At 37.1% G+C, this 23,030-nt stretch overlaps 1 protein-coding gene across 2 annotated transcripts; it reads left to right on the forward strand.

The window, feature by feature from the left end:
• The first annotated feature begins 9,672 nt into the window (after nt 1-9,672).
• On the forward strand, nt 9,673-15,724 carry G6pc2 (glucose-6-phosphatase catalytic subunit 2). Of its 2 annotated transcripts, XM_026389587.2 has the most exons (5): nt 9,673-9,890; nt 10,461-10,570; nt 12,318-12,429; nt 14,302-14,417; nt 15,213-15,724. In XM_026389587.2, exons 1-5 carry the CDS (start codon nt 9,673-9,675, stop codon nt 15,722-15,724), a joined length of 1,068 nt encoding a protein of 355 aa, XP_026245372.2. The 2 variants fall into 2 exon arrangements, with proteins under 2 accessions (XP_026245372.2, XP_026245373.1); XM_026389588.1 differs by lacking the exon at nt 14,302-14,417 and having other exon boundaries at nt 15,213-15,237.
• The last annotated feature ends 7,306 nt before the right edge of the window (nt 15,725-23,030 follow it).

Consider the following 23,030-nt stretch of genomic DNA (forward strand, 5'->3'; position numbering starts at 1 on the left):
ATAAGCTCTCTAGGCCGGGATTGGTTAAGCGCACGCTCTGGAATTCTCGCGAAAATATATGGAGGAAAGAGAATTCTGGGATTCGTAGTTTTTTTCTAAACAACGGTAGGAATTTCAGCGGAGCCTGGCAAAGTATTAAAAGATCCCCCTGAGGGCTGGGGATGTGGTTCAAGCGGCCCGCCTGGCATGCTTGTGTCCCGGTTTCGACCCTCAGCACCACGTACAAACAAAGATGTTGTGTCCGCCAAAAACTGAGAAATAAATATTAAAAATTTAAAAAAATAAAGTTTTTTTTAAAAAAAAGATCCCCTTGAAGACAAACCCTAGAAGAACCTCTCTCTTGGGCTTCAAATACAGTTTCTACAACAAGTAAAATATAATAATTAGACTCTAACTGTATTATTTTGTCAAGTATATATCCTCTCTTTTGGACTTATTTTGTAAAACTGACTCCAACTGTGAATGACCAAGACTTCCAGAGGGTCCTCAGAATATGTTCCCTCTCCTGTAACCCCAGCAAGGAGGCTGAGGCAGGAGGATCTCAAATTGAAAGCCAGTCTCAGCAATTTAGTGAGGACCTACCACACTTAGCAAAACCCTGTCTCAAAATTTTAAAAAATAAGTATGGGGCAGAGGCTGTAGCTCAGTGGTAGAGCACTTGCCTTGCACATGTGAGGTACTGGGTTCTATCCTCAGCACCACATAAAAATGAATAAATATAGATATTATACCAACTACTACTAAAATAAATTTAAAAAAAAATAAGTTGAAACAGTTGGGAATGTGGCTCAGTTGTTAAGTGCCCCCTGGGTTCAATCCCTGATCCCTGGTACCAGAAAAACAAAACAAACAACCGGAAAAAAAAAAAAAAAAACACTTTTCTATGACTCAGGCTTCTCTAGCAATGTTTTTGAGGCCTATTAGACAATATGTCACTCCCTGTTGCAGAACTGAAAACTGGAACAGAGCCCAACACTATCAAAATCCCTATGTTTCCTGGGGACAGGCAGGAGGCACAAGCAATTCAACTCAGATTTGTTAAGAAGTGGACAAACTACAGGGAAGATGCATTGTCCAGGAACTCCAAATAGGAGAAATAGATTCACTATTTAAATCCTTAGTAAAGCTGAGGAACAAAGAAAAACGAAGAATATAGAGTATACCCTGTAACTGGAGAGTATGTCCAATAAAGATGTCCAGCTAGCATTGATATCAAAGATAATTATTTTCATCTTTGACTATGATGTGTTGTGAAAACAAAGGCTCTGATTATAGGCTAAAACCTCTTTCCCTACCACTGCTTCCTTTGAATATTAACAATCCAAACAGCCATAATAATAATAATAAAATGTGTAAATAACATATTTGGAGGTAACAAATATTGGCTATTCTATTCCCAAAAGCTAAATTAAGACCCATGAAATCAGGAAAAGTTGTTATGATTCATATTTAACACACCACAGTGTACCTGAACATCAGCTTCCAGACTAGGCACTATTATTGATAACTCGGACATATAATTTACTTGAATAAGCCATCTTTCATTTCACAAATGAACTTCTGATTTTAGAAATCTTGTAGTATTAACCTTACATTTTATGGGTTGGACATCTCAGAACTTCAGATAAATGATTAATAGTATTCATTTCTGGAGTTTTCACTGTCCCAGACTAGTGAATACTATAATAAGTGAATATGGAATAAGAATTAATAAGATTCATGTAAGGGTGATGACTTGAGACCCTGTTGAGAAGTTGCTGAGATTTTTACACTGGTCTTAATTAGGCCATTGAATGATGATTCTAGATCTTTGTGGACCTTGGACTAAGGGGAGTGATTTCCTTCACTAATGTGCAGTCTTCATGGTGACCCCAGGGTAGTATTTTGTTCTTTCTCAGGTCTCCTTTTAACCAATGTGTGAGGAAGAAATTTCTGTGGCCTGTCAAAATTTCCATCTCTGAAAGACTGGGTGAATGATTTCTCTCACTCCCCCAACCATAACTAGAGACCCTCAATTCTTTCTGCTAGCACAAAGAAACTCCTCATCACCTCCCACAAAACATATTTGTGTGCCTTTCATTTCAATCCAACTACAATTTACCAAGAATTTATTTATTTTAATTTTGTGGTTGTAGATGGATAGCATGCCTTTATTTTATGTGCTTACTTTTGTATGTAAAACTAAGGATCCAACCTGATGCCTCACACATGCTAGGCAAGTGCTCTGCCAAGAGCCACAACCCCAGCTCTTATTGAGTATTTAGTTTGTGTCATATACCGTGTTGAGCAACTCTCTTCTTTGAAATATGTGGTCTGTGACTCAGGATTGAGCTCCTTCAGTGTGAGAAGTTGGAATATGGCACATCTTCCCAGACTTGAAGTCTTTCTGAGTGGTAATTGTAAGGAGATTTGCTCAGAATAACTAAAAGCTCCATTGCTCTTTCCTGAAAACTTAAATTTTTCTCTAATAGGTGAAGGATAATGAGGTACAAGGAGAAAAAGAAATTGTCTCCTATGGCACATACCCTTGCTAGGTAGATATTTTCCACCTTGGAGGTAGAGAGCTAGGAATAGAATGTTGATAATGAATAATGCATGATTAGACTAAAAATCCCCACCTTACAAAGTAGAGGGCCTGTATACAATATTCATATTTGTGCTGTATACCAAAAAGCTAGTACATGAACTTGTAATGCCCATTCACTGAGAAAATTAGAGATGATGAAAGCTACTATGAATGAAGAAGAAAGCTCTTCCTGCAGACTCCAGGTTAATAACCTATGATATAGAAAGTGCTTGCTGCATTTAAAAGACTCTTATAGAGAAACTTTAAATCCTCTAGATTTCTGCATAGCCTATGTAGGGGGGCACTGAAATAAATGATTCAAGAAAATGAGTCTTCTATTAATTGCTATGATCAAAAAACAGTATCCAAAGTGGAGTCAAACTTCAGTACTGGTTCCACCTGGAATCTTCCTGGTATTGAAAACAAAATAAAAGGGAAGCACTGAGACCTCTGGCATGGTGGAGTGATGAAGTCACCAAATCTTCTCCCTAAAGACACTATAAAACTGTCCAAAATCTTCAAGAATCATCATTTCAGTGCTCTGGAAATTGATTAAAGACTTACAGAAAACTAATAAGCATTTATTCATGAAAAACTACTCAAAAATACTTTGCTAGGGGAAAGAAGCTAAATGAAAGATATTGCATATTATATAATTTATTTTGTATGATGTAACCAGAAAAGGAAAATCCATAGAGACAAAAAAAATTTGGTGGTTGCTTGGGGCCAGGATAGAACAAGCATTGACTCCAAAAGGGCATGAGGGAAACTTCTAGGGTGATGGAAACATTTTAATATTTGGTGTGGTGATTAATGATAACTCTGTAAATCTACTTAAAATTATTAAATTGTACATTTATAATGGTTACATTCATTGAGGTACATAAATTGTTCCTTATTAAAATTGTACAAGTTTTAGAAAGATGAAGAATATCAGAGCTTCAGAGGAAAAAAGTGCATTTCCTAAGAAAACAAATGTATAATACAGTGAGTAAAATGTTCAAATTTGTATTGTGATAAAATACACATAACACAAAATTTGCCATTGTAACTGTTTTTAAGTGCATGTTTTAGGGGCATTATATTAATATTGTTGTGCAGCCTATTATTCATCTTCAGAGCTCTTTTATCATGCAAAACCGAAACTGTGTGTACCCATTAAATAGAAAATCCTATTCTCTCCTCCTCCCTAGATCCTGGTAATCACAATTATACTTTCTGTCTCTAAGAAGTTAATTACTTGGGGCTGGAGTTGTGACTCAGCAGTCGAGCCCTTGCTTAGCATGTATGAGGCCCTGGGTTTGATCCTCAGCACCACATAAAAATAAATAAATAAAGGTATTGTGTCCGACTACAACTAAAAAATGAATATTAAAAAAAAAGTTGATTACTCTGGGCATAATTTTCCAATTGTCTCATAAATGTCAAAGATAAAGTTTTCTTTTATAGACATAAATGCAATCTATTAATTAATTATTGCTAATGTTTTTAGATGATAATGGGATTATCTCCATTATATTCTGGAATATATTTTTCCCTTTTATCCATTTTGCGTTTCTAAATTCTGTCCATGTATCAAGGCCCAGTCACTCACTACCTCCTCCTGAAACTCTCTAATCTTGCAGACTAAAAGTTATGACTGCCTTTCCTCTGTTCACCTCTAAAGAGACAGTGATATATTATTTACGAAAATATCTTATCTCTCCTACTAGATCACAAGCTCCTTGACATATGTCTTCTTCTGTCCTGTCCAGAACACCTAAGAATCATGTCTTGCAAGAGTGCTTCTCAAAAATAAAGTTCCCTACCCAACAACATCACCATCATCTGGGACCATGTTAGAAATGCAAATTCTCAGGCCCCAATCCATTCTCAGCAAATCAAAACTCTGGCAATGGGTCTCTGTAATCTGTGTTTTAAAAAGCCTTCTAAGTGAGTAGGATGCACACTGAAGTTTGAGAGTCTTACTCATAGTAAATGCTCTGTGAGTTATCTATAACATAGGAGCACCGCTATAAAATATCACAGCATCATTGTGAAGAAAACTAATAGTGCTGCTCAATGGACAACACTGTTGGGTCCTTTAGCAATCCAAGAAAAAGTTTATGCATGTATAGGTCATGATCATTTCTAGAGAAGAGTACATAATGAGACTAATGGAGAGGGTACCTGGAACTATGTAGCAGGATCATTTATTATAGTGTCATTATGGAATGCCAATATTCCTGGGATGCTAGCCAGAATGGAGGTAATTATTTTCTGAAAGTCACTAGGGTCTAAATTCAGTCTGAAATAAATCCATTTTACATTGCAAGGTGACACTGGAGAGATCTCAAAACCAATTTATTTTAGAGAAGGTAGATAAGTTTGCGGTAAAAGGATAATGACCATGCAGAGACATTAAAGGTCAATGCCTCTAAGGTCTATTTTTGTTTGCTTCCACTGCTTAGGTGAAACAAGCTAAAGTCAAATCTCTCTGAATGATGTGGGATCATAGCGAGCACTATAACTCAATGATGAATGGCTCATTTCAAAATGAGAATATACCTTGTGGTTATATAATATTTGGTGTTGCAAAATATATTGAAGAAATTCTAGCCTCTGTCCTGCATGTTGCAATCTAAGTAAAACAGGCAAGATTTACTTAAATTAAAACCTAGGGGTACTACCTGCATGTCATCTCAGGTACTCAGGAGATTGAGGCATAAAGATGACAAGTTTGAGGCTAGCCTGGATAACTAAGCAAGACCTTGTCTCAAAATAAAACATAAAAGAGGACTTCAATGCAGCTCAGTGATAAAGGGCTTGCCCAGCATGTGAGAGGCCCAGGCTTCAATCCCAAGTACTGTTGAGGGCCACAGCCAAGACGGGATGACGCATGGCATTCTTCCAGAAGGGAGTGGTTGAGAGGTGACTGCCAGCGAGCCATTGAGAGGATGATGGTTATATGATGGTTATGTATTCAGTTGTATATTTTATAATTTTTTCCTACTTCTACTCTAATGAGAATCCCAGAGTTGGGATTCAGTTCCATTTTTACAAAATATTTGACAAGATAGTAATAACTCATATTAATTACAGCTAATATTCTTTGAGTATTACAATGTGTCTTGGGTTTACAACAAGGGAACAGAAAGGAGGTTCTAAAAGGAGGGATATGAAACAGCCTGCATCTATGGAAAAGAATAAAATAATACAAAATCCAAATAAGGCAAGCAAGAAAAAATGCTCTAATGCAAAAATTGAGAAAGTGGCATGAGGAAAGGTCAACTCCATCCAGGAGGCACAGGAGGAACATACACATCTTGTATCAAAGGAGGGAAGAATTAAGACAGAACTTCTCAAATCTGATATGTATTGGCACCATACATATCAGCTTATTGAGATGTGTGACTCATTCCCAAAGACTCTGGTTCTGTGATCCAGAGTGGGCCTAGAAATGTGCATGCAAGTGACAGGAAGCAGATGATATCACTTTGAGAAAGAAAACTTCAAAAGTTAGGTGAGCATAGAGGGAGATCTACCTTCTTTTGAATTTCAATCTAGGTAGCTTGACTGTCCCTTTGTTCCATCATCTGGTGAACTGATTTGAGACACACCTGCCACTCTAACAACCTTGCCCTTGGAAGGACTCAGCTTGGCCAGCAGGCTCTATTATTGGAGAGCAAAGCTCTACTGGAAGATTATTAGTACCAGAAAGAATTAAATTCCTATGGCTCCCTCCTGCATGGCCCACATAGGATAGGTACTGGGGAACACCATCAACCCAAGCCATATCAACTCTGGTGGCAGATGACAAACTGAAGAAGACTAAAGAAATGCTCAAGAGATTTACTGTAGGAGCAAGTCATAAAATACATATAAGTGCTGAAAAATGGTTCAGCAATAGGAGGGGTCAAGTGTTTTCATTTTTTAACTTTTCCATGAATTTCTTTGAATTTTACTTTTGTTTTATAATTATATAAAATATTTACATGGTCTTAAAGCCAAATCTATGAAATAAGTATATTCAAAAGTCAAGTTTGTATCCCTATTCCCTCTACTCGATTCTCTTCCTTTCCTTATAATTAACTTTTTAAAAAAAATACCTTTATTTTATTTATTTATTTTTATGTGTTGCTAAGGATTGAACCCAGTGCCTCATCTGCATTCGACAAGAACTCTACCACTGAGCTATGCCCTCAGCCCTATAATTAACTTTAAAGGATATTAAAAATTGTTTTATCCTTCTATTCTCTTTAAACATAAGTAAGCAATTTCTCAGATAAATATTATATGCACTTTTCTCCACCTGAAATAAGCTTTCTTGGTCTGGCCACTTTATAATATTACCTCTAGAAAGATGCATTTCGAATTTGAGTAAGCATTAGCATTTGCAGCCAGCACTTTTCTTCATAAGTTAGTACTCAGATTGAGGGGTTTTTTTTCTTTCCCAATAATTGATTCATTTAATAAACATTTATTGAATAACTACTGGGCTCAGGGAAAGTTCCAGATTTTGCAGGATCTAAAGCTCTTCTAATACTAGTGGCCTTTCTTTAATAAGAATGATATACAATTATTAATACACTCTCAACTCCCTGCAGCAACCTGCCATCTCAGGGGCCCATGCAGCTTTGCTAGCTTCACAGAACATCAGTCCCAGCATGGGCCAGAGCTCTGTACTGTGCTCATGCCTGGTACATGAAGCAGACATGAGCCATACTTATACTGTGATGCAAGAGAGAGAGATTGACTAAATAAGTTCAAATTAAACATGCAATTACAAATTGTGCTTGAATCTATAACGGACTGAACTTTCTCTTTCCAAAATTGTTGTGTTGATGTCCTAAACCTGAGAATGTCACTATATTTGGAGACAGGGTACCTAAAGAAATGGTTAAAATGAGGCCATTTAGGTAGATCCTAATCCAATATGACTGTGCTCTTATGAAAAGAAGGGATTAGGACATCCTAATACACAGAGGGAAGAGCATGAGGAGACACAAGAAGGCAGTCATTCACAAGCCAAGGAGAGAGACCTCAGAAGAAACCAACCCTGTTGAGGTCTTGATTGTGGACTTCTAGACTCCAACTTTTATGGAAAAATAAAATGTTGTTGTTTTAGCCATCCAGTCTGATACTGTGTTATGGCAACCCTGGCAAATGAATACAACCCCCACCGAAAAGATTTGTCAGAGCAGTAGTGAGGATCTGGTCTGAGAAGGCAACTCTGAGGGTATCTGTAGAAGCTGAGATACGAAAAGGCAAAAAATGATGAACTTTGAAGAACAAAAAGATTTAGTATATTCTGCTAAAGGACAAAAGGAATCAAGGTGCTTTTGCTTCAGTTAATTATCCTACAGTCTACAGAGCCAGATATTCCTCAGGAGACAGTCTTTCTAAATTAGCTACATAAGATGAAAAGCTAATGTGCAGCCAACTTCATCACAGTCCACAGACCCTGAATTGTTGAATGAGCATGAAGTTTAATTTTTAATTGTAAAACAAAATGCATTTGATATTATTCACACACTGATTTAAGGACAAGACACTTCTGAAGTAAATGAATATTATGAATTATGTAGCTTAAACACTTCTTAGAAAAAGTATAAAGGGAAGCTATGTTCTTCCTCATGGCTCATTAAAGAGATTACTGAAATTATAGAACCTGAATATGTAAAATAAAAAGTCAGAAACACTGATCTGATTGGTCAAGGCTCATGCTTCTTATGAATTGTTTTAGTATAGTGATTCTGTGCCCTGATTCTACATTGGACTCACTGGGGAAGTACTTTTATAATTTCAATGCCCAGGTTATATCACCAGAGATTTAATTGATCTGGGATGAGACAAAGGTATGCACTTTTAAAAAGGCACCCAAAAGATTTTAATGGTCAGTCAACACATATCTTCCAGGTAAGACACCAGATGCCAGTAACAATGATGCTGGAAAATTATAAGACTCAACTCCAAGAGAAGTTCAAGGTGATATCCACAATCTGTGAAGAAGGTTCTAGTGAAGGAGGCTGTGATTAGCAAAGACCACAATCTTGAAGGTAACAAGTACCTTACCTAGATCCACCTCTGCCACTTGATGTGTCTTAATTACTTTCACGCTAACCCTCCTAGATAGAATTTACTAGCTCTCTAGAACTTTCATCTCACTCTGACAGAGTCCAGGGATCTCTGGGCTGCCCTTCTTTCATTCCCAATTTACATATTTGGGTATGTCCCATTTCTACTGAACAATATTTGCAACAAACCATATTCCAGATTGGTCAAAAGCCCTTTGAAGTCTCTTTCTATGTTTCTCACAAGGGAAAATCTCCAATTCTCTCAACTGTATTTTCTAGTCAATGAAAACCACAATTCATTATGAATATGGTGTTTTAATTTAACTGCATGTAATAAATGTCCAAACACATTTATTTTATGTAAGTGACATTAATTTCTGTCTTTTTACCTCACAGTCATAAAGCGACACATTTTCTTTCAGATTTCATATATTCCATACATTTCCTTCCCTGTTCCATATATGTTTCATTCTTCTCTTTGGACGATAAATACCAAACTCTTTTTTATTTAAGTGTCTGATCAGAAAATAATGTCATATCATATAAATTTTTCATGCCCAGATATTTACTCTACTGTTTTCTTCAAAGACTCATTAAATAGTCAGAGAGTCACAGTCTAACTTAAATTAAAATGCATAGCTTTAAGGGCTATTTGACATGCAATAATTATTTGCGTTGTCTTCTAGCCACACACAGAAATTGCTAATGTCTGCTCTTGAAGGAAATGAACTGTATTAAAAATATCAAACAAACATGATCCAACTGTTCACACAAAAGGGAGGTTGCATAAGAAAGTCATTGTGCTTCTATCCAAATTTCCCTTCAAATTGCCACAGATCAGCATGTACTTTACCTCTTTTCCACCAATTAAAAAACATGGATAAGTGAGCTTTTCAACAGAGGAGGACCAACAGGCCTTCTCCACAGATGGTCAGCATCACATGTCACGGTAATGGCTCAACACACCACAAAGATGCCTATATAAAAACCGCGGGATTCAGAGCACTTCAGCTTCAATTGCTCTATGTTTGGAACTGCCTTTTCTTCAAGATGGATTTTCTTCATAGAAATGGAGTGCTCATTATTCAGCATTTGCAGAAGGACTACCGAGCTTACTACGAGTTTCTAAATTTCATGTCCAATGTTGGAGACCCCCGGAATATCTTTTCTATTTATTTTCCACTTTGGTTTCAACTTAATCAGACAGTTGGAACCAAAATGATATGGGTAGCTGTCATTGGGGATTGGTTCAATCTTATATTTAAATGGTAAGACTTCTGTTCTATTTCATTTTTCCTAAAACGTATTCTTAAATTTGTGGCTTTGGCTTAATGATCAAATTGCAGATGTGTATAGTTTTACTTGAAAAATCTTTCAAATGTACAGTTAACTTAAAACACCAAATTCATAAGCAGAACTTGCAAAAAGCATAGAAATATATGATTTAACCAGCTTACAAGTAAATTCCCAAAACTCTGTGACACATATTTTGTGATTAATCAAGAAGTTAATTAAATGAGCAGCATCATTATGAACAGGTTTATGATTCTAGGGACCACTTTGATATTTCCATTCTAAGTAAACAAAGCACCCAAAGGACTTCCCTACAAGGAAAAAAATTCCTGTATTTATAGGAGACTAGGGTGTTGAAACCCAAATGACTGCCATACTTTAGAATGAGAGACCAGAACCCAAGTTCTTTCAGAGTTTATTAACTGTGACCTTTCCCCATCTACCTTCTGCTCAAGTCACTTTTATAGGCAAAAATAGGTAGCCTTCAGTTAAGTAATAGTTGTGCATTTTAAAATATGTGAATACTTATATTTCCTTAAATACAGGATATTATTTGGTCATCGGCCTTACTGGTGGATCCAAGAAACTCAGATTCACCCAAATCACTCAAGTGCATGTCTTGAACAGTTCCCTACTACATGTGAAACAGGTCCAGGTAAGCAATGCAGTAGCCTCCAGTGACTGAAGATATTCCAACAGAGAGTCGGAAATGAAGTTTATAAAAGACTGGGGGGCTGGGGATGCAGCTAAGGTAGTGGTAGAGTACATACTGAGCATGTGCAAGGCCTTGGGTTCAATCAGTACCACCACCATCAAAAAAAAAAAAAAAAATCAAACACCATTAAGAATACTTCTTTTTTTTTAAAAAAAAATTTGTATATGTAAAGAAAATTTACACATTGTTTTATTAGAAGGTGTTATAGTGTACCTCCCCAGTTACACAGTGTGAAATTCTTGTGACTTGACGTCCTTTGAAAATAACCCTGAATAGAGTGGATGTATGAGTTCCTAATGAGTTTTCTGAATGTCTCTTTTGTTCCCATAAAATATACATACGTCTATCACTTGTCATACTGTACTATAATTAATTCTTTATGTGCTTAGGTAACCTATATATCAGGGCAAGAATGATGTGCATTTTTATCTTTGTAAAAGCAATGTGTAATGAATGGATGGATGGATAACCTTGGAGACTATTTAAATTGTATTTTGGTCTATCCTAGCACTTTCCAGCATTTGTTCCATCTTATGAAACATTTTCTGGAAAGAGAGAGAAAGAAAGGAAGAAAAAGCAAGAAATACTGCATTCTCTATTCACCACTTGGAGATGTACAATTCAGTTAAGAATATAAAAGGCTTTGGAAATTCCTACAGATGTAAAATAGGTTTTGTCTTTGTTTAACAAAAAAAGAGGCTGTTGTTTCGTTTGTTTGTTTTTTAAATGTTTTAAGACGTTGATGGACCTTTATTTTATTCATTTATTTATACGTGGTGCTGAGGATCTAACCCAGTGCTACACAAATGCTAGGCAAGTACTCTACCACTGAGTCACAACCCCAGCCCTGTTGTTTCATTTTTCAAAGACAGACTGATGTCTAACGAGAACGAATGTCTACTACTTGAAAAAATCAAGGGCAAAATCAAAGTAAAGTGAGTAAAAATAAAACTAAGCATGATAGGAAAGACATTCTGGGCGTGGGGAGGCTACCTGACTTCAGGATTTTTCTGACAGGATGAATGGCCCATTTACAGCTGCTGCTCACTCCCATTGTATAACAAAACCTCTCACTGCAGGGGCTGCAAACTGGACACAGGGGTAGCTGGTTGCACAAAACAGTCACTTGTAGGTTAATCAGTAAACCACAGTGTAGCAATGATGTGTTTTAGAGTTTGACTTTTCAATTCAGGGAAAATTATCTGATTCAAGATTCAAAATGAGTATTGTAATTTTCTTGTCAATTAAAAACAAGTAGATATGAAGAATGAATGAGTGGTATTAAGACTTTGGTGAAACAGTCTGAGTTCTTAATTATCTTTGAATATATTGATGTCTAGAATTCAATGAGCTTGAAAACAAGGGAAAAAATTTTAAGTATATTCTTTAGCTGTTGATGGACCTTTATTTTATTTATTAATTCATATGTGCCTCATCCATGCTAGGCAACCACTGTACCACTGAGCTACAACCCCAGCTCTGAAAAACAAACAAACAAAAAAGAGTACTATTTAATGCTTGATTTGACTCAATTTTGCTTATCTGTACCTCCTTCTAAACGTTTCATATAGCCTATACCCTGTGGGTTTCTTGAGTAATTTGTAATTTCCATAACCAATAGCTATTCTAAGGTCCATTTCTGATATTGATAATTAACCACCTTTCAAATGGGTGATACTTGTTGCAGGAAGTCCGTCTGGTCATGCAATGGGCTCATCATGTGTCTGGTATGTCATGGTAACGGCTGCCCTGAGTCATGCTGTCAGCCGGATGGATGAGTTCTCTACCACTCTGCACAGGTCAGCTTGATTCCAGAATATGACATTGGATATGCAAAGTCTTTACTAAAACTTCATTTTAGTATATAAAAATACTAAAAAGTTGTTGAATTTAATGTGCTTGTTCTATCATAACCATAGTAGCAGAACAACTAGAAATATAATATTTTGCCTTAAGATAATGTTTTAATTAGCTTATAGCTATTGCCACTTTATTATAATAGAGTTGGAAATGTTTAACTGATTGATGGCTTGTTAAATGTGCCTTTGGGTTTCCAAAATTCAATTATTTTGGTAGCTTATAAATAAGTCATCTGAAATTATATAAGGAAATTTTTTGTGTGCACAAGCCCTAGCTTTAAGATTCTGAAAGTCTGAAGGATCGTCATTCTTCTTGAATGCATCATTTTAGTAAAATTGTGCTTCCTACTTTGAAGAGGCAATGACTTTGACATCAATTGCATATATTCTAGCTTTAAAGACTGTGCAATTTTTTAAATTAAAAACATTCAAGTTGCAAGATCAAATTTAAATGCTAGTAGATTTCATGTTAGTAGATTTCTTAATGTTTAGAAAGCCATGGCACTTTCAAATTACTCACATTTTAGGGACTGAGCTGTTTCTTCTCTTTTTACCTGAAATCCTTTATAATTAAAACAATCCTTTGTACCGCTTTATTCATAAATTATCAGGCTAGCTGAGATAAAATGTGTCAATTAAACTTTGTAAAAAATACAGTATAAGAGCTGGGGGTTGTGGCTCAGCAGTAGTGCACTTGCCTGGCTTGTGTGAGGCAACGGGGTTCGATTCTCAGCACCACCTAAAAATAAATAAAATAAAGGTATACCAAAAACTAAAAAAAAAAAATGTTAAAAATACAATATATTATAACATATACCATTATGTGAAAGTTCTTCTAAAATTTAAAAAAAAAATCAAGATTTATCACATTCCATTTTGGGGAGTAGTATTGAACAATTTAAGAAACAAGTCTCTATAGTTCATTCTTTCCTCTAATTAACAAACCTAAAAAAAAAATTCGTGTTTCCCCCCCAAAAAAAATTCTTATAACCCCTTTTAACTTTTATAACTGCAATACTTTCTTCATCTATAAAAATTTATCAAGTGCCCACTCTCTACCTTAACATCACTAAATCCTTGATGATTTTTTTTTTTTTTTAACCATGGTTAGCCCCAGCTTACATCCTTCTCCAAAGTCTCCTTCTCTTTATTCCTCAATCTTTCTATAACCAAATTTTGGTCTGGTCATCAGAACAAACCATTTAAGGATTCCTGAAACTCAATACTGCTAGTTTTTTTTAATGGCATGCATTTATTAGATCTTAATATTTTGTAAGTTTTCTGGACATTACAGCTTCATGCTGAAAGTATGTAAACTAGGCCCTTTTCGCCAGGACTCTTGAGAGTTTGTGAAATTGCCTCTAGCCAGTGTGTTTTCTTCATAGAGGGGCTGGTAGAGGAGGGTAGAGAGGAGGCACAAATAACAGGATCAATCATAAATATAGATATATGACTTATTCTAAGTCATTCTGGATATTAGTAATTTCCCCAAACTTGAATTTCCTTTAACGTTTCTCCATTAAAACAATTTTCCTTATTTCTAGGATATCAGATTGGCTTTCTTTTTAGCAATTATTAAAATCTTGGGAGATAGCATTGATTAAATTTAGTGCATTGAGAAATACAGAAACCTCTGTTAAAGTTTTTCAAATTCTGTGGAGTACATGAAAACATTTGGAAGAAAAGACTCTGGAATCATTTCATGTGGGAGTTGGAAGATTCCTCTGAGAAGGATCATCTTGTATCACCCCTAATTTTATGAGTGATGCAATTTCTTTGCTCTTTACACCTGTATCTATTCTTCCATTGTAGACTAACCTGGTCATTTCTTTGGAGTCTTTTCTGGTTGATTCAAATCAGTGTCTGCATCTCCAGAGTATTCATAGCAACACATTTTCCTCATCAAGTTATTCTTGGAGTAATTGGTGGTAAATATGATCACTTATCTTTAGTCATGTCATTTGAAAGCTTTTACTTCATTTGTCTTATGGTGTTCAATTCTCCCTGGTAGTCAGTTTTCCAATTTTAGAGGTGGTTCTTTCAAGCCACTGATATTAAATGCTACTCCAGGGAGCTTAAGTAGTTCAATGCATGCACCTCAGCCTCTGTGAAGGCAATAACACGTTCTCACTCAATGGTATAAATGCATAACTGCATGGCAAGATAGGCTTTTATGAAGTGTAACTAGAATTAAGTCCATTTCCCAAAGCTTCACTCAAAGACTGTGCTTTTGTCTTGGTTTGGAAGATTTAATAATGACCCTGTAACCTGCAATCAAGACACACTCTCCAAATCATCTGGAGTGATTGTTGCAGGACTGGACTTGCTACTTCAAATCCCTGAGGCCACATTCACCGTGATTGAGTTTCTGATGTTCAGTGCCACATATCTTTCAAAGGCTCTTTAAGCTGGCTGGCCATGACAATTGAAATATTAATTATAAGCACCTAGTTTCTGGTGCTCTGCCTATAGAAAGTGTTGTCACTCAGGGCCACTGACTATAGAGTAATCCTTCTGGGGTTAATGTGGATAGTTAAAAGACTATGGGGCAAATATTTGTTTTCATTTAATGCCTTTAAAAGGGTTTAGAAAATCCATAGAACCTAAGTGTCTAAGACCTTTTCGTCATTGAAAGCTAAGGCAAAATTTCTTACTGTAGATAGGAATGGGCGTTGAGGAGCTCAAGGGCACAGTCATCATCAGTGTCTCTTTCCAATCCCCAGGCATGCTGGTGGCAGAGGCCTTTGAACACACTCCAGGCATCCAGACAGCCAGCCTGAGCATGTACCTGAAGACCAACCTCTTCCTTTTCCTGTTTGCACTTGGCTTTTACCTGCTTCTCAGACTCTTGGACATTGACCTGCTATGGTCTGTGCCCATAGCCAAAAAGTGGTGTGCCAACCCAGACTGGATCCACATTGACACCACGCCTTTTGCTGGACTTGTGAGAAACCTTGGGGTTCTCTTTGGCTTGGGTTTTGCAATCAACTCAGAGATGTTCCTTTTGAGTTGCCGAGGGGAAAATGGCTACAAGCTGAGCTTCCGGTTTCTCTGTGCCATAACCTCTTTGACCACACTGCAGCTCTACCACTTCATCAAGATCCCGACTCACACAGAGCATTTATTTTACATGTTGTCTTTCTGTAAAAGTGCATCCATCCCACTGACTGTGGTGGCTCTGATTCCCTATTGTATACATATGTTAATGAAACCAAGTGAAAAGAAGATGAAATAGAATGTATGCAGAGTTAAAGCTCTGTAGTCCCAGGATCCCTTCTCCCCCATCCACTAGTAGAACCATAGAGAAGGGAGAGACTATGATAATGTCTCATCAGACATAATAACTGTCAGCCTCACATAGATTTAGTTTGGCCTTCACAGTGGTTTTTTTTTTTGTTTGTTTGTTTGTTTTTTTTAGTTGTCAGCATTTAAAAAACTGAATATTTGCAAAAAAAAAAAAATCTGTATTTTCTTGAAAATCTAACAATATGGCAGCACAGGGCCTGAATTCTCCCACCTACAGATAATTGACTGTGACTGAACACTGTCCCCATAGATAGGAATGACTCTTCATTTTATCCCAGTCTTGAGCACTTCATCAGAAGCCCCAGTATCATATTTCTTTCTCATCTTAATGCCTGGATGCTTCTGGTTCCTGTGGGCATTTTAATGGTAATCTCAGTCAAATTTTGTCTCCTCAGTTTTCAGATAAGGAATATGCAAGTCAAATAAACTTGCCTGTAGTTATGCCATACTAGAACAGGAGTTAGAATTCAAATCTTCTGATACGTATTTCCATTATACTGTTTTGTTTCTTCATTTTTAAGAGATAAAAATCAGTAATAATAAATGCTTCTATTTACACTCTATGATGATTGCCATGTGAGATAGCTATTTTTAAAAAAAATTTTTAGTTGTAGATGGACATAATACCTTTATTTTATTTTTATGTGGTGCTGAGGATGGAACCCAGTGCTTCATCCATATGAGGTGAGCACTCTACCACTGAGCTACAACCCCAGCCCAAGATAGCTATTTTTTTCAGAAATTATATTGAAATGCCACATCCACTTTGACTTATGACCTACATACAGGATCTTTTTTTTTTATTGGTCGTTCAAAACATTACATAGTTCTTAATACATCATATTACACGGTTTGATTCAAGTGGGTTATGAACTCCCACTTTTACCCCGTATACAGATTGCTGTATCACATCAGTTACCCTTCCATTGATTGACATATTGCCTTTCTAGTGTCTGATGTATTCTGCTGTCTGTCCTATTCTCTACTATCCCCCCTCCCCTCCCCTCCCCTCCCCTTTTCTCTCTCTACCCCTTCTACTGTAAATCATTTCTTCCATTTGTATTATCTTGTCTTACCCCTCCTTTCCTCTTATATGTCATTTTGTATAACCCTGAGGATCACCTTCCATTTCCATGCGATTTCCCTTCTCACTCCCTTTCCCTCCCACCTCTCATCCCTGTTTAATGTAAATCTTCTTCTCAAGCTCTTTGTCCCTACTCTGTCCTTGTTTACTCCCCTTATATCAAAGGAGTCATTTGGTATTTGTTTTTTAAAGATTGACTAGCTTCACTTAGCATAATCTGCTCTAATGCCATCCATTTCCCTCCAAATTCTATGATTTTGTCATTTTTTAATGCAGAGTAATACTCCATAGTGTATAAATGCCACATTTTTTTTATCCATTCATCTATTGAAGGGCTACATACAGGATCTTGATGGGACCAGAAATGGCTGAAGATATGAATACATAGACACATTCAGCAGAAATGATCAGGTCAGGCTCCTCAAGATAAACTTGAACCTCTTCTTAACTCCTGGTCTCTGTTTCAGAGTAGTGCTTATCAATATTTCAATAAATTCTGGTGAAGATATTCTGTTAGAATGTGATTTAGCCAAAAAAAAGTCTTATCTCTTCACTATGACATTCCCTTATTCTATTTTTTAGGAGACAATCTTTCAAAACCAGGAAAATCAAGTGCCTTCTTCAAAGTCATGCTCCAACCCTGTATCTATTAGCTGGATTAATCTCCATCTATACTGAACTGTGACGAAAAGTTATAGCTTTACTTTAGAAAATTACTCATTATAGACTATTAATATTGTACTAATAACTTCTCAGTAAGGGTTGTTTTTCCCTCATTGAGTCTAATAATTCTGGACTTTTAGTTGATGACTATCATTTCAATCAAGCCCAAGAGGTTTTTTTTTTTTTTTTTTTTTTTCCTGTGGTTTTGCTACACTAGGGATTGAACCCAGGAGTACTCTGCTATGGTGCTATATCCCCAGCCCTTTTATCAATTTTATTTTGACACTGGATCTTGCTTAGTTGTCTAAGCTGGCCTCCAACTTGTATTCTTTCTGCCTTAGCCTCCCAAGCTACTGGGATTACAGGCATGCATCATCACTCCAAGCAGACACAAGGATTCTGAGTGTATTTTTACTACACACGTTAGTGACCTGTGATCCACCACAATGTATTATTTAACCTTTCTCAAAAAATATCAGTATGTGAATAATTTTAGATGATAATATGTGAAAGAACCCATAAATGTTTACAAAAACATAACAGTTCAAGGAAGTGCTAGTTGACAAGAGATTAGTTTCGGAGAATGAAACTTCTAAAAACCAAAGCAATTATTGGCTCTTTCCCAAGTGTATTTATAGAGCATGTGCTGTTGCTTTTATGAAATGCGTTTAGTAGCTTTCTTTTTAAAAGGTAATTGGTTATTAAGCAAAAGACTGAGGGATGAAGAAAGTTTACTTTAAGGTTAAATTTGTCTTATGCTAATGGGATAATTAGGGCAAAAGCAGCAGAAGAGAAAGATTCTGGTTCGCTTCGTCAATGCCCCTCCTCATTTTAACTTTCCAAGGTCACTTCATATGTTATGATTCATTTGCCTCACCCCCAGCTCATACTGCTGGGTCAGAGTTCTAACTCCCCTCTCAGAACCTTTTATCAAAGTTCCCTATGAGGTTGGCAATGTTCATCTTGAAGTGTTCTCCATTCTGGTATAGTCTCAGCCTGCTCTAACCAAGGCCTGAGAACACTGGGGCATTAAGAGCCAAGGATTCTGCAGCAATGTTGGACTGCACCCTGAATCCCCTCTTGGTGCCGCGGAGAAGCTCTCTTAAGTTACCCCATGCTGCTCTTTGGGTGACCTGCGATCCTTAGGGGGCAGCCAGAGGAGTAAGGGCTCATTTTCTATAATCAATCCCCCCAAATTCTACCTTTATCTGCCAATACCCTCAGAGTCCCCATGTGAGGAGATTTTTCTTTTCTACTCCAGTTGTCTCCTGGAGGAATCCGTATGGTGGCAAATTGCTTTTGCAATTGAAACTGCTTAGGCAGCAAGAGAAGCAGTTTCTCACAGCGTGGAGAAAATGCCAGCCTTTAATAAGGATGGAAAACATTCTTCTGCTTGCAATCTATTTGTCAGAAGGAAGCAGAACTGAGTTCATCTGACTACGATTACCATATCCATATATTCAAAAGGTCTACGTATCTACATATTCAAGAGAAAAATGTCAATATCATGAGCCTTGGGGATGAGACCATCTAGACAACTGACTTAGGAAATTTGTCCAATCAAACATACATTTGACAAGAGATGCAAAGGAATTTATTATTGCTGAAACTAGTTATCAAGATGAGTTTTGAATCCCTTTCTTTTAACAGCCTATTGACTGGACATCTGCTTCAGAAGGTTAAGTTCGTGCCTTCTCTATACCTATTTCGCTGTAACAGAATGGTAATTTAAAATAAAATTCTATTGTGTTCTTAAATCCAAAGCAATATCAATATTATATATCATGAATTTGTAAATAAAATTGAAATCAAATTGGAACATACACATATCCCCACCTCCCTCCAAAAAAAAACCCAAACAACAACAAAAACTCTTGGAAAAAGAGAAAGTTTTTTTTTTTTTTTTTAAAATAGGTGGGTTTAAAACTATGATTACTTTCTTAAGTATATTAAAGTTGTAGTTTCTAGCAGTCTACAGGTGGAACTTTTCACAGTGATGGAGATGCTCCGCATCTGTGCTGTCTTGTGTGGGACCACTAGCACTGGTGCTACTGGGCTCCTGAAATTCAGCTAATGCAACTGAGGAACTGATTTATTAAACTCGAATTACTTTTAATTAATTTAAATTTAAATAGTCAAATGTATCTAGTGGCTACTGAATTGGATGTTACAAGTCAAGTCCCACAGTGTTTGATGACAAAACAAAACAAAAATAATTTTCATATGGTCACCCATTCCTGCAAGATAACATGAATCCATACTCCCTGCTATAAGAAGTCAATGGTAGATTCTACTGCATTTCCCAAAGGGACCTCGGCAGATCTGGGATTTTCTCTCTGTGCAGCTCCATTCCCTCTACCTCTGTCCTGGGAGTTCTAGCCACCTTGGTTTGCCTGGATCTAGTTTTATTGCCTCAAATCAGAGAGTCTAAGTTGACCCTCCCTGAACCATGTCCTGTCCTGCAAGCATAAGGGCCACAAAACTAGGTGGTCTTACTAATATTTGTGATGACATTCTGGATGGGTGGATGACTTTTCTGACCTTTTCAGGAAAACCTGAAAACCTTTCAGGTTTCTCTGGCTTTAACATACATGTATGCCTGACACTAATACTTCTGTGCATGTTCAGAAACTGTTCACAGAAGGACACTGGCGTACAGTTGCTCCAAGGATTCTTCCTCTTTGACAATCTCTTGGTCACCTTGGAAACTGCAAAGAGCTCCCTGGATGAAGCATCCCAATTTGAAATTTGCTACTCTATTAAACAATTCTGGATCCCAGTGTTACTAAGGTATCTTCCTAACTTTTCCCCCTCCCCTATTGTTAATGCTTCATAGGTAGTTTTTGCTCCAAAGGTAAAGTGGAACCACTTGTTAATTCTTTTAAGTCTTTATTTTTTTTAAAAAAAGAAAGTTAGTAGAAGAGAAAGTCTGTAAGAAGCAACAACTCCAGAAATTTCTGCCCAGTGACAACTCATGAGAAAATTCTAAGAATTAGAAGGTGCTTCATTTTCCGCTTTGCAAAGGACAAGTGCAGTTTCTGTCAAATTTGAGGTTGGTTTGGTGTGGAGTACTAATTACTTTCTTTGCTGTCTTTGATGGAGATCACAGTAATGACTTGGAGGAAATCCTATCTCATTTGAAGAAATCAGCCCAGAAGTGATTGTTCTTAAAGGAGGGAGAAAATTCGAAGATTAAGGCTATAAAGGTTAGCGTAAAACCAATTAATAGCCTTCTGTTTTGAATTTTAAATTTCTTAGAATTTTTTCTTTTCCTCTATTTGCCCTGTGCTTTCTGAAGAGAATCTGGCTGTGATGATGTTTCCCCAAAGGACAGTGTGCTCTGGAGGAGCCCCCAGAGAAGGGGGAATGAGTAATGGCAGCAGCTGGGGTCCTGCTGAGTTGGGTTTGTGGCACATATGAGGCTGCCAGGAGGCAGCACATCAGCCCATTTTCCCTGCTGGCCCAAATGGGGACTGACCCCTTCCCTGGGAGAATGTCTGTGTGAATACCCAGAAGAAAGAGCAGGCCCTGTGTGTGCCTGAGAAAGAAGCCCAGACCCTACAAAAGAAGAGCTTTCTTTCCTCTTCTGGCTCTCACCTGTCCTTCTGCATCATTGAGCCAATCACAGTATAACTCTTGCTCAAAAAATTGACTTTTTTCAGGATTCAGACTTTGTCTTATGAGCAGTGTTGGTCAGGCTGTCCTCCAAGCACACACATCCCGTCTTTAGTGGAAGGCATTTCGTAAAGATGGAAATCACTTGCACCCATCACGGCCTTTCACCCATCACTGCCCTTGTCCTCCAGCCATCATTCTGCGTCAAAGCTAGTGTGGTGGTGCACACTTGTGATCTCAGAGACTGGACCACTGGTTTCAGGCCAAAATAAAAAAATATAAAGTGCTGGGATGTAGCTCGGTGGTGGTAGAGTGTCCTGGGTTTATCCCTAGTCCCATAAATAAATAAAGAAACAAATAAATAAATATTTTTTTAAAAAGTCTGAGTCTAAAGCATCTGATCCTCAAGGTCTTCTTTTTCATCATCATCATCATTCCAGATTCTGCCTTCCTACTAATTTTTTGAACAAAAGAAATGGTGGAGCCCTTGCTGTCTTTCTGTATGAAGGCTGCATGGATTTAACAAAGGCTCAGCAAATGTTTCTGTCTGAGTTTTGAGGTGTTTACTGTGCATTTCTTAGCTTTGGAATGTCAATGTCCGGCTTACCCTGCTCCATCAAGAAGCTCTGTCACTTGTGGATCCCAAAGAGCATCAGAAAGTGGGGGTGGGGATGGGGCAGGTGTCAGTAAATTCAAAGGACTTTATGGAGTTTAGCAGCACCCTGGACTAGAGTCAGCAGTCCTCCATTCCAGTGTGGCTCTGTGCTGTGACTTCCAGGGGACCGTTTAACATCAGTGGCCTCAGTTTACTAAATTCTCAACTGAGAGGCCTAGTAAAGGATAGGACTGGAAAATTCATCCCCGCTGTGACATTCTGCTACTCTTAGGGTCTTAATCAATGAAATTCAGTATGCTCTGGCTCTTCCTCCAAGTCTACTCTTTCGTTTGTTTTTTATGAAGCACCGTCTTTGTGGAAGGCTCCTAGGTTATTGTTAGTTATTCTTTGAAACTGAGTAAGATAGGTGATACAACTGTATTCCATAGATACTGTCTTAATTTACTGATGTGAAATAAACAAGGCGATAAATTCTAAAAAGGACTGTGCTCCATTTTGAAATTTGCTACTCTATTAAACAATTTTGGATCTTTATGATAATTTCTTTTTTTTTCTTTTTTTATTGATTGTTCAAAACATTACAGAGCTCATGATATATCGTCTTTCATACATTTTACTCAATTGGGTTTTGAACTCCCTTTTTTACCCCAAATACAGATTGCAGAATCACATCTGTTACATACTCACATTTTTACATAATGGCATATTAGTGACTGTTGTATTCTGCTACCTTTCCTATCCCCTACTATCCCCCCCTCCCCTTCCCTCCCCTCCCATCTTCCCTCTCTACCTCCTCTGCTGTTGTTCAATTCAATCTTTAAAATATTATATTCCAATTAGAATTCAAATTTTATGGCTATGAAAAGAGGTACGTGGAGATGTGTAGTAATTCAGCTGATGTAATGGGACATAATTATTAATATGAGAACATTCATAGATTTCCTGCTCACCCACTGTGTAAAAGTGACTCTATGATTAAATTGCCAATTCCATTTCCCCTTCCTCAGCACCCTAAAGTGAAAATTCTTGCTAGACAAGATCCTGAGAAGATTTAGATAATAATAGGCTGAGTGAGAAGGAAACTTTGCTTCAAGGGCAGAAGGGTTAGAGATGTTGAAGTGACTATGCTGTTGGAAAGTACCTACATGTTTGTAGTAGTTCTTCAGGAAGTTTGTTGTGGACTCATTATGGATCTCTTGACGATGAAAAAGTAAAGTTGAGGCTTGAATTCTTTACAGCTGTCAAAATGTGCTTCTT

The sequence above is a fragment of the Urocitellus parryii genome, chromosome 1 (genome assembly GCF_045843805.1).
Source record: "Urocitellus parryii isolate mUroPar1 chromosome 1, mUroPar1.hap1, whole genome shotgun sequence".
In the NCBI taxonomy this organism is placed as follows: Eukaryota; Metazoa; Chordata; class Mammalia; order Rodentia; family Sciuridae; genus Urocitellus; species Urocitellus parryii.